This window comes from Pholis gunnellus (genome assembly GCF_910591455.1).
Source record: "Pholis gunnellus genome assembly, chromosome: 21".
NCBI lineage: Eukaryota > Metazoa > Chordata > Actinopteri > Perciformes > Pholidae > Pholis > Pholis gunnellus.
The window spans coordinates 2,466,916-2,479,560 of NC_136548.1; the positions used below are offsets into that span (position 1 = coordinate 2,466,916).

General features: G+C 42.2%; 1 protein-coding gene across 1 annotated transcript in view; it reads left to right on the forward strand.

Moving 5' to 3' along the window:
* The window catches only part of dnah9 (dynein, axonemal, heavy chain 9), a gene marked incomplete at both ends in the record, with an annotated part of 139,598 nt that overhangs the window by 48,761 nt on the left and 78,192 nt on the right, over nt 1-12,645 (forward strand). The window contains 9 exons of the mRNA XM_079182856.1: nt 34-244; nt 323-450; nt 1,306-1,414; nt 1,677-1,824; nt 2,272-2,446; nt 3,264-3,437; nt 3,978-4,185; nt 7,868-8,033; nt 8,719-8,821. Of these exons, the coding sequence (XP_079038982.1) occupies nt 34-244; nt 323-450; nt 1,306-1,414; nt 1,677-1,824; nt 2,272-2,446; nt 3,264-3,437; nt 3,978-4,185; nt 7,868-8,033; nt 8,719-8,821 (1,422 nt within the window). The remainder of the gene's footprint in view (nt 1-33; nt 245-322; nt 451-1,305; nt 1,415-1,676; nt 1,825-2,271; nt 2,447-3,263; nt 3,438-3,977; nt 4,186-7,867; nt 8,034-8,718; nt 8,822-12,645) is intronic.

Consider the following 12,645-nt stretch of genomic DNA (forward strand, 5'->3'; position numbering starts at 1 on the left):
ATATTATATTTTCATTCTGTATGTGTGTGTTAGGTGGTGCAGCTGGAGGAGCTGCTGGCGGTGCGTCACTCTGTGTTTGTGATCGGGAACGCAGGCACGGGAAAGAGTCAAGTGATGAGGTCACTCCAACGGACCTATCAGAACAAGAAGCGCAGACCTGTGTGGGCGGACCTTAATCCAAAGGCAGTGTCCAATGATGAGCTTTTTGGCATTATCAACCCGGCAACCAGAGAGTGGAAAGATGGTGATAACAGAATCCTGCAAAATGTTTGATCACTTCTGACCTGAGTCAATTATGTGAAAATGTGAATTCTTCATTCAGGCCTTTTCTCCAACATAATGCGTGAGCTGGCCAATGTCAGTCACAACGGACCGAAGTGGATCGTTTTGGATGGAGACATTGACCCAATGTGGATTGAGTCACTCAACACAGTCATGGATGACAACAAGGTGTGAGAGAGTTGTGTGTGTGTGTGTGTGTGTGTGTGTGTGTGTGTGTGTGTGTGTGTGTGTGTGTGTGTGTGTGTGTGTGTGTGTGTGTAAATAGGTCTTATTCAGTATCAAAATGACAAAGCTTACACATTTTCACTGTCTGTTACTGAATCAGCATTCGGATTTGAACAAAAAGATATGGTTGAGAGAGTAGTAAACTATTTGTTCTCAGTGGATGAGAGAATAAATGACAGTGTGTGCATGTAATGCTAAGAACAGGGAAAAAAGATGAGGGTAGCAGGTGACATAATCCAGGCTAAGACTGTGTAAAAGGCACAAAAAACACACTCTTGTTCAGTCATATCTACGTACTCACTGTAGGGATTAATATTTACACGGAAATTTGACATTTTCTGTTGCAAAAGCAGTAGCACACCATCCAGGGAAATTGATTTGTTTTTAAGGTATAACTTCAGCTACTGTCAAAACCTATTGGCCGTATTTAAAGCAACACTAAATGCAAAGAGGAGAAATATGCATAAACCTACCGGACAGCTTTTTTGCATTATTTGGTGGTATTAATAACTGCCAAGGCAAAAGAACGCCATTCATGTTCATACATTTTAGAATCAACATAACATAAACGTTGCATGCATGTTGAACGCCGCTATAGCTGTGAGGAATATGAAATGCCAAGTTTGTTCCCTGTGATCCTGTCTACTGACTCATGGAAGGGATATTTGGTCATTTGTTCAAAGAAATTTGTTTAAACAAATAATCTGACATTTTCAAAGTCGTCACTCAATGTTAACAGAACAGCCGGGTCTGAACCACTAGTACACTGTGTTTAAATATGCTTTCTGCTTCTATAAGGTGCTGACTCTGGCCAGTAATGAGCGGATCCCTCTGAACCCCACCATGAGGCTGGTGTTTGAGATCAGCCACCTTCGCACTGCGACCCCTGCTACAGTATCTAGAGCAGGTAGTCCTCAATCTCCTTCCTTTGTCTAGTCCTTTTACTTAGGCTTTTATGACAATATTGTTGTATTTTGGATATATTTTCCAATATTTTTGCAGCAAGCAAGGGTTGCCAACCGGGCAAAGTGGGCTTAGTGACTAATTGCTAATTGACAATTTGTTTACACAAATATTCTACTTGGTGTCGGGGGTCAAAGGGGGCCCACATTGTAGCCCCAGGGTACTGTTGCCACCAAATGTGCTATATTCCCTGTGTCTCTGTCCAGGCATCCTGTACATAAACCCAGCGGACCTCGGCTGGAACCCGCCAGTGTCCAGCTGGATTGACAGGAGGGAGGTCCAATCAGAGAAGGCCAACCTGACCATACTGTTTGACAAATACCTCCCTTCTTGCCTGGATAGCCTCAGATCAAGGTAACGCAGCTCTCAGCAGCGCTGTCACTATGAAATGACATTCTCACAGTCATATCCCGCTGACGCATGATCGCATGTAACATGACATGGGGAGGGACTGTGCTAAAGTGGGCGTGTTGGACCTAAGCAAACAGGGACTGACTCCAAAGAACTGGATACCATCCTGCATTCTATTGTACAGGATCACTCGCCTCCTCCAACACCTCCATCACCACTGCTATAAGAGCAGACAACAAAAACAGGAAGCAGAGGAAGACAGAGAGGAATATGTTGTCCTCAATGTGAGGCAACAAATCCAGAAAATGCAATCAACAACAAACGTTGTCAAAAGAAGCTCTATTTATTCTGTACAATTTAATTTGTTACTTTATTTTACGTGCTAATTAAGAAAACCAAGTCAGCAGTAAGGCTTGAATCTAGTGATGTAATATGTCTGTCTTTGCTCAGGTTTAAGAAGATCATCCCTATCCCTGAGCAGAGCATGGTCCAGATGCTCTGCTACTTGCTGGAATGTCTGCTGACTCCAGAAAACACCCCGCCGGACTGTGCCAAAGAACTTTATGAGCTCTATTTTGTCTTTGCTGCGGTCTGGGCCTTTGGGGGAGCCATGTTCCAGGACCAGGTACTATGTGGGCCTCTAGGCATGTGAGACGCTTACTAAGTAGTTGCATAAAGGGGAAAGAAATAGGACACAACTGAACAGCTGAATGATTTTTTTCCCTCTTATCACAACTTCTTCCTGAAAGACTTTTGGCACTTGCATTATGGGTATTCTTTGGTATAATTCAAGCCCTGATGGCTCTTATGCAACTCAACTGTGTCTCTCTCTTCATGAAAAGTCATTTGAAAGTCATTGTCAGTTGAAAAAATGGCAGAGATCTCCATCTGAAAATGAAGTGGACTCAATTCCTGCTCAACAACACACAGGCTGGCTGAATTTAAATCAGCAGGAGAGCCATGGCAAGCAGTTGCTAAGCAATCCAGTTAATGCGGTACAGTAAGTTATGGGATAAAACTGCTCTCCCCTTGGTAAAAATGTACTCCACTTTATTTTCCCATCACAGATGCATTTAAATGCTAAGTGGTTTTATTGACTGGAGTTGGTAGTGAATAGAGGAGACAGGTACCAAGGGTGGGAGGCAGTGAAGAAGGCGAGGAACTGCCAACCAGCAGGTGATGAGGCTCCTTCACCGTCTGAATCAGACAGATGGATAGATAGGCCTGCCATCTCTCAATTTTTACCCTTCAACTGCTGTGGCCATATCTCTATGTTGTTGCCATTTATCTATCCTCTGTTTTGTATTCACACCAGTGTAAATCAAACGCACAGATCCATAAGTACTGTATTGGGGAGAGAGAGCAAAGAGGAAGTCATTTTAGAGTATTGACCGCTCGCCCTTCCGTCTGTGTCTCTGTGTGTGTGCCCTGTGTGAGTGTAGCTGGTCGACTACAGAGTGGAGTTCAGCAAGTGGTGGGTGGCCGAGTTCAAAACCATCAAGTTTCCATCCCAGGGTACCGTGTTTGATTACTACATCGACCCAGAGAGCAAGAAGTTTGAACCATGGTCCAAGATGGTGCCCAAGTTTGAGATGGATACAGATACACCTCTTCAGGTACAGCAGGTTCTTAAACAGGATTCAAGCTTCAGGCAAGAGTTTGGTGGAATAATACCGATTTCATCCACTGGACTTATTCTTCAATTAAATAACAATTTTGATTCCATTAATAGTTTAAAGCTGCACTAATCACTATTTTCGTATTAATCAATCACTATACATACATTATACTGTGAAGTTGCTTGCAGTAACAAAGTTAGTGACTAGCTGGAGCATTAAGTAGCTTAAAAGCCAATATGTCCCTCAAGAGTTGATGAAGACTAAAACATTTCTGCTTTTCTATTTCATGTCATTGTATGTTAAACGTTGTCAGATCTGGGAACTTTTGACATTTTCACTACTAGACAAAGCTATTCATTGATTATTATAAAATACATATTTGGCATATGAATTGATAATCAAAATAATCAATAGTTGCAGCCCTATAACTCTGGAGTATTGGGCCCATACTGTATGTTTTTATGTGTGTGTATATATATATATATATATATATATATATATATATATATATATATATGTGTATATATGTATGTGCAGGCGTGTCTGGTCCACACTACAGAGACCATTCGAGTTCGTTACTTCATGGACCGTCTCCTGGAACATCGTCGGCCCGTCATGCTGGTTGGGAACGCTGGGACAGGGAAGTCTGTTGTGGTCGGGGACAAACTGGGATCGATGGATGCAGAGAAATACATGATTAAAAATGTCCCTTTTAACTATTACACCACATCTGCTATGCTCCAAGGTAGGAACCGTGCATGGAAAAGATGTGTTTCTGATTGGCTTGCAGGAGTGTTAAAATTGTGTCTTGGCTGTACTCTTCCAGTTAAATCAAATGTCTACACACTGACTCATGACTCTCTAACTCTAAACTACTAAATACATATTGCTATTCAATCACACCTTTCATTCCTACATGCCTGCCCTATATCACTCTTCAACGTTTGAGTGAAGACAAATCCAGAAATTCGTCAGGCTAGTTGGGTTGTTAGCTAATGCTAATTAGCAGCTAAGCTAAAGCTAAGTAGCAACAAGATGCCTCCCTTCTCCACGGACGACTACCACAAACTCCTGCAGAAGATTGCAGTCTTGGAAACAAAAATCCACCAACTAGAAATAAACATGGAAGTAAATGAACTATGTGGGAATGATACCACTTTACCATGGACTCAAAACAATGGACAAACGCAAGCTAAGACACAGCTAACTAGCACCACCAGGCCTACCAAGAAACAGGAGGAGAGAGCAGAAATGTATCTTCAAATGGTAGTCCTCCCTGGAACTCTCGGTGCAAAGCCGAAGAGGAAATCATACCCTCAGAATGTGGGAGGATGACTAACAGGCAGAGCCCAGCGCCCTGAGATTTGTGATGCGACTGGCGGGCCTGCACTAGCACACAGGCAGAACTCCTCCTCAACCCCTGCACTCAGCCGGACAAAGCCAAGGACAGCTGAGAAAAGCAAAACCAGCAAAAAAACTCCACAACAACCAAGCCTACAACTTCAAAACAGATTTGCTCCATTGTCGCAGGATCCTAAATCTCCATCTGATGACCTGGATAAGCAGCTATCTTCTTAAAGCAGGGTAAGAACTGAGAGTAAAAGGCCGCAGGGAACGCTAATGACTGGGCCTGAGACTCTGATTGTTGGTGACTATGCTGTAAAAGATATCAGAACGATGTGCAGCAAGAATACCAAAATACTCTGCTTTCCGAAAGATATGGTCTCTAACATGAGAGACAAAATCCTGGACATCGTGGCTGACCATCCCACGGTGAAAAACATCATCGTGCATACAGGAAGCTGTGATATTGTGAAACAACAGTCTGAAGTTCTGAAGCGAGACTTTATTGATCTGTTAAACACAGCTCCGTCAAGGCTGAGGTGTTTATCAGTGGCCCTCTTCCACCAGTCAGAGGAGGAGATGAAGGATTCAGCAGGCTGTTTGCACTGAACAAATGGTTGCAACTGCATGTACTGACCATTCAGTACATTTTATCAACAATTTCTACCTTTTCTTGGAGAGCTGACATCTTTTTAAGACACATGGAGTTTGCCTGAACAAGTCAGGGGTAAAACTGTTTACCTCTAACCTATTTTTCTTCCTGCGTCACCCGTCTGTTCCTACTGCCAAGGACAAGAGACAAGAGGAGTCTAAACAAGAGATAACCACACAGCATCGCCGTAGAGACCTTACCGGAAGGATGCCACCGACTAAGGAGATCCAAGAGGAGGCGTCACCAACCTCATCATCAGGGACCGCCTCTGATCACCCACTTCCCCCCCCCCCCCCCCCCTCCAAGATGAGGAGTCTTTACCTCCCTCACCAGCACCTACTTCCACCCCTCAGACTCCATCCTGGTCCCCCTCCTCTCTACTCGCACTCTCCCCATCCTCCCCCCACCTGGATTTCACTGACCACATGAAAGAGCTGGTCACTGCTGGAACCAAACTCACTCCCCGCCACACTTCCATTTTCTCTCCTATAATCCGTCCTCGACGTCCAGTTCCACCTCCGCATCCAGCCTCACCTCAGTCCTCAGCCAGTTTTGACACAATTGGAGAAGTTAGAGTGCCCTGCCCCTCCCCCACTTCCACCACAGCTCCACAACCATAAAGGCAATAATTGATATCTCCTGGGTCCAGGCTACAAGGCTAATGACACAAATGATTATTTCCAGGAAAAGTCGGGGCTCTGTATGCAGCTAGCCTTCTCAATTCCTGTCCTGATAGTTTATAGAAATACAAAGGTGAGGCTGCGAAGAAACAATAGTGATTCTGCAAACTTAACATCCATGCCTCGTCAGCCCGTCCAAATAAATAGGGCAAATAAAGCTTTAAACACATTAAACTTAGCTTTATTAAATGTCAGGTCTCTGTCAGGAAAAAACATTTACGCACGAGGCCCCCAAATTTGGTAGCATATACCGTCGAGAGCGAATAAAATAAATAAAAACACAGTCTGGGCAACAATATTCTGCAAGCCATTTTTACACACTCCAAACACAATTCTACACAACTAATACAATCAACTAGAAGATTTACCACAATGTTACATATTTTTCAAGTCCGTGAGCTACGCACTCCGGTTTGAGCTACCACGTGAAAGCTAAAGGCTAACCAGCCAAAGCAAGATAGCTGAAAGCAAGCCAACAACACACAAATTCCGGAGATATCTTCAAAATTTCTCTCTGTGAAACCATTACAGACAAGCAAAACAACAAACCCCTTTACAGATCATAATCATAACCGCTCCTCACCTTGAGCTGATATTGATGAAGACAAAGCACATTTTCCCGGTCCTGGAGCTAGAACATGTCCTCTACGTATATCCTGTGTCTCATTGAACTGTGTCCGGGAAAGCAGGCTTGTTTTCTAAAGCAGCGGGGCGAGAGGGGGGACGATTTGAGTCTCAGCATTTCTCAGTTTTTATGCATCTGGGAGTTATGTTCTGGGAGTTTGCCCAACCAGTCTACATGTGCTTTGTGGACTTGGAGAAGGCTTTCGACCGGGTACCTCAGGGGTTCTTGTGGGGGGTGCTGCGGGAGTATGGGGTGCCGGACCCGTTGCAACGGGACATCCGGTCTCTGTACGACTGCAGTAGGAGCTGTGTAGTTATGGATTCAGACCTCAACCTGAACAGCCATATCAAGACAATTACAACATCAGCCTCCTATCACCTGAAGAATATATCAAGGATTAGAGGACTTACAGTATGTCTCAACAGGATTTGGAAAAACTTGTCCATACATTCATCTTCAGTAGACTGGACGACTGTAACGGAGTGTTTACAGGTCTCTGTAAAAAGTCAATCAGAAAGCTGCAGCTGGAGTCTTCACTAAGACCAAGAAAGTGGATCACATCACTCCAGTTCTGAGGTCTTTGCACTGGCTTCCTGTCCAACAAAGAATTGACTTTAAAATCCTGCTGTTGGTTTATAAAGCACTGAAGGTACATCTCTGATGTGCTGCTACCTTATGAGCCATCCCGACCCCTTAGGTGGTCTGGGACCGGTCTACTTTCTGTTCCCAGAGTCAGAACTAAACATGGAGAAGCAGCGTTCAGTTCTTCTGCTCCACATATCTGGACCAAAGTCCAGAAAGCTGCAGGTCTGCTGAGACCCTCAGCTCCTTTAAATCAAGACTGAAGACTTTAGTTTGCTGCTGCCTTTAATTGAACCAGATTAAAGGATATTAATTAATTTCTGCATTTTACTACTGTATTTTATTTCTTACACTGCTTTTTAGTGTTTTAATGACTGTTTTTAATGTATCAATCAATGTACTTAATTGTTTTTAAATCTTCTTTTCTTTTGCCTTATGTTTTGATGCTTTTAATGGTTTTATGTGAAGCACTTACCTTGTTGTTGAAATGTGCTCTACAAATAAACTTGCCTTGCCTTTGCTCTTCTGTTCCTCTCCCACACAGCTGTGCTGGAAAAACCCCTTGAAAAAAAAGCAGGGCGCAACTACGGTCCTCCAGGCAGCAGAAGACTGATCTACTTCATAGATGACATGAATATGCCCGAGGTGGATTCATATGGAACGGTGCAACCTCACACACTCATACGCCAACACATGGACTACAACCACTGGTAGGCCTGAGTCAATTACATACAGCTACGTATGAGCTATATGTAATATATATGTATGAGCAAACATGAGAACATGTCTGTGCTGTTTAAAGAGGGTGACATTATGCATAGACTGTCTTTCTAGGTGATTATCAGGAAATACCACATCAGCAGTGGAATTGTTCCTCACTTTGATTGATTCAATGATGGACAGTTTCAGAGATTTTCTCAATGTATTTACATAGAAAAGAATCATTCAGATAATGGGGTCCCAGCAGCTGATCGGTGTAATAATTGTAGTGAAAATGTCTTCAGTATTCAGTGAGATCCCTGCCTCAGTATTAATATGGTACAACTTTAATGAGTCAAAAGGCAAATCTAAAGGCAGGGTTGAATGATTCCCCTTAAAGGGATTCCTTTGCTCATCTCTCTGACACAGTGAGGCCATTCTGAACATGGTTCCACTGTGTCAGATGCAGGATGACTGGCTTGGACACGGTCAGCCCATTACAGATATGCTGGGAGGATTTCAGGTATGAAATTGAGAGGAAGGAAGATGCTACTGAGCCACGCCAGCTTAAGTGGGAGCTGAGGTGGCATATTGAGGAATGTGTGTGTGTGTGTGTGCGGTCGGGTGTTTGTGTGCATTCAAGACGGTTAAATAATGATTTATTTTCTGCATGTTTATGCATGTGTGTACTCCCAGGTATGACCGTAATAAGCTGCTTTTGAAGGAAATACACAGCGTTCAATACGTGTCCTGCATGAACCCCACAGCCGGCAGCTTCACCATCAATCCACGGCTGCAGGTACACACACACACACAGCACGTTGTGTACCACACTGGTTATGCAACACACTGCAGAGCATGTGCACTAATCACAAAAATGTTTTTCTTTATATTAATGTTATATCTATTATTACATTAGGTGATATTATGTGCTGCTTTACATTCATTAATTTATTCATATGTATTTGTTTCTGAGTTTCTTTGTTCATTCATTTATGCCATTTATGCTCAGTTGATTGGACTTAGACAGAAGTTCCATAGTGAATGTAACATGTCTCAACATTATGTTTCAGTATTTAGGAAATGACACGATTTGCTTGTTCATTTGTTTGTTTATGTGTTCATATATATCTGAGTGATCTAATTTCACAAAACTTTCTCAACTGCTGCTCAGCTGTGTCAGCTGTGCCTATATGTACCAGGATGCATTGCGCGCAAGCGGGGCAGTTCATTCTGTTTGCTAAATAAACAAAATAAATATATATATATATATGTATAAATATTCTTACACCTGAACAGAAAAATACAACCAAGTCTCTGAAAACCAAATGAAGACAGGCCTGTTGACTCTTCATAAAACACATTCTAACTGGACAGAAACTAAATAGAACTCACTAAACACGTCTTGATTCGTCTTTTCAATGTTCTAATAATCAGCAACTCGGTTTGGTCGAAATATATCCTCAGTTCACAGAGTAAGATGTGAAAATATGGCCATCCACGCTGTTTCCCTGCTGTTTTCTTTCTTCTTTCCTTACTGCAGCGGCTGGTTGGTGGCGCTCACTCCTATTTCGGTGGTCGACCATTAAATCAGTTTATTATATTGACAAAAATTGCCCTAAAATTGAACACTTCATCACAAGTTCATAATGAATATCTAAATCTTTAGAAATAAATCACAAATATGTTCTTTCATTTAGGACAGCTTGTCCACATAGTTTTTAGGAAATGCTGCTCAAATAGGAGGTATATTTGCATTTGTTCGGGACTATTTTCAGTGACAGATTAATCCACAGTTGGCGCTCTAGTAAGGAGCTGGGTCATAACAAAACATTACAGGAAGAGAACAGAGATGGATATTGACTTTAGGGCTCTTAAACATGATTTTTGGATTCATGGTTGAAATTAAATGTAACTTTATCATCCAAATTCATAAGAGTCAATGGTGCTCACAGGTTAACCCAATTGGGCTTCGCGAGTGTTTTGCGAAGAAGAGCATCATATAAATCACTTTTCCGAAACAAATATAATGAATTTTACCCACATGCTATATACCTACTTAACGACGAGATTCTGAGAAAAAATTTAAAAAAAGTAATTTTACTCAGTCAAGACACAATTATACACAAAGTAATATATAAACTACCAAGTTCTAGCACAATACCACGTATTTGTCGGCGAATTACAGCGAGCTACCACTGATAGCAGATATCATCACAAAAAAAGAGACCGTCATGGCCGAACGATAGCTTAGCAAGCATGAGAATTCCACCCTGAATCCGCAGATATCTTCCATATTTCTCTCCTTCAAACCGTTCAAACGTTACACCGTGAAACACACACAAGATCAACCAACCACAGAGCAAAACATTTGAAACGCATCGTACCTTGAGCTGGTCTGCTGGGTGAAAAACTCTGTAAATCCACTTAAATCCTTTCCTACATATGCGCCGGTCCCTCTCTTTTGTTTGAGAGTAAAATAGAGTTAATCGACGCATATATGCATAGATAGTCCTCCTTTTACTTTTAAGCGAATCATTTCGACGCTTGGTCTGTTGCGCAACTCTTTTGGAGTTTTAGTGGCTAAAAAGTCTGTCAATCACCTGACTGACCGGCCCACTGCATTCTACACTCATTTCCGCATTCTTAGACATATCACATGTGCAAATCAACCAATCATAGGCTTCGAAAACTGCCAATACACACACATGGAGCAACGAAAAAATCACTTAAAACACATAAATCAGGCCCCTGAGAGGTCAAACATGATTCAAAATGATGCCTGTAACTGCTGTATTAGATAGATTGAACCATATTAGTGATAAAACAAGTGAAATATATAGTTATATAGTATATAAAATTAGAATAGAACAACCAGAATTCAGAAAATTCAGAATTTTGGCTTGACCTGGCATGAACTCTCTGTACTCCAACCTCTATAAATCTGGCCTGCTTCACTTTATCAAAGCCAATTTCTTTTTATAAAGGACTGCTGACATGTTGTGCTATGATTGTGGAGAGTTGTAGGCTTACTGCTGCATTATTTCAAAGACAAAAGTGCTTTTGTTTCCAGGCGAACCTGAACATTTTCAATTTGAGCTGTGTGTTATATTCATTCAGCATTAACCAGTAACATACAATACATCAGGTACACAGCTGTATTCACTGTGTTCTCTCTCCATACCTACTGCACTCTGATCTACTCACACACAAACACTCACACAGAGGCAAACATAAACATAAGATGAAGTAAGTTCACCTTTAAAACTGGGGACAAAAATGTGACATTTACAAACAGTGAAGCAGTAGATGTAGCTGTTGATAGATTGCACAGATGACTATGTCCTTTAAACGCTGTGTTACAGCTGAACTAGTGAACCCGAGTGTTCGACACGGAGAGGAAGGAGACTGGAGTTAGAATAAACAGAGATTGAATGATGTGAAAGCAGCAAGAACAAAGAAATGCATATACCGTCAAAAAAATGTACATATCGAGAGCGAATATAATGCATGTATACATGTTATATACCAGATTAAACAACAACATCTGGGCAACACTATCATGTAAGTCACTTTTTACACACTCCAAACACAACTATACACAACTAATATAAGTAACTAGAAGATGTACCACAATATCACGTATTTGTCGCTACGAGTCTGCGAGCTATGCACTCCGCTTCGATATTTCAACAAAAAGCTAATGGCTACACGGCCGAGCAATACATCGCAGAGCATGAGAATTCGACAAAGAAGCCAGAGATATCTTCAGAATTTCTCTCTGTGAAACCAGTACAGATCTGTGAGCAAACAAATGGCAGAACAACAAACCGCTTATCCCAAAAAAAAAACAAGCAGCACCTCACCTTTACGAAGAATCACGAAAAAAACGGCATAATTCCCCGTTTGCCGGCTAAACACTGATGCTACGGATGTCCTGTGTGTTTCTCATCTGTTTCCTGTAGAAAGGGGGGTCAACCTAACTTGTGGGACCCGGGGAGAGGGGGTCAGACTTTTGGCGAATGGAATTTTACGCACGGGGATGCGCATCGTTTTTTCGATTTTTACTGGCTAAAGACTGTCAATCAACACCAGGCTTCTACTTCCGCATTCCTGAGACTCTTGACGCGTCTAAAGAGGTGTCATTTTCTAAAATTGACCAATCATAGGCTGGCAGAGCCTCACATACACACATGAAGACTGGAGCTCAGACGAGAATCATCCATGGTTTACAGCCTTAGAGAGGATGCTGGCTCTCAAAATGATGCCAAACTGCTGTATTAGGAAAGATTGAACACTATTAGTGATAAAACAAGTGAAATATATAGTTATATAGTATATAAAAGTACAATGGAACAGCTGGTCCCAAAATGACAATTTAGCTTGACCCCGCCTGACCTCTCTAACTTTGTCCTGCTTCACTTTATCAAAGCCACATTGTTTTAGAGCAGGGGTCTCAAACTCGCGGCCCGCGGGCCAAATGCGGCCCGCCGGACGCTAGTTTGAGGCCCCCGCCTTGATATGAAAGTTTAATGTTAGTGCGGCCCGCGCGAGTTTGACATGGATGCTGTATGGTATCATGTACCCAGAAATGACAGCTTAAAGCTGTGTGCACACCGGACA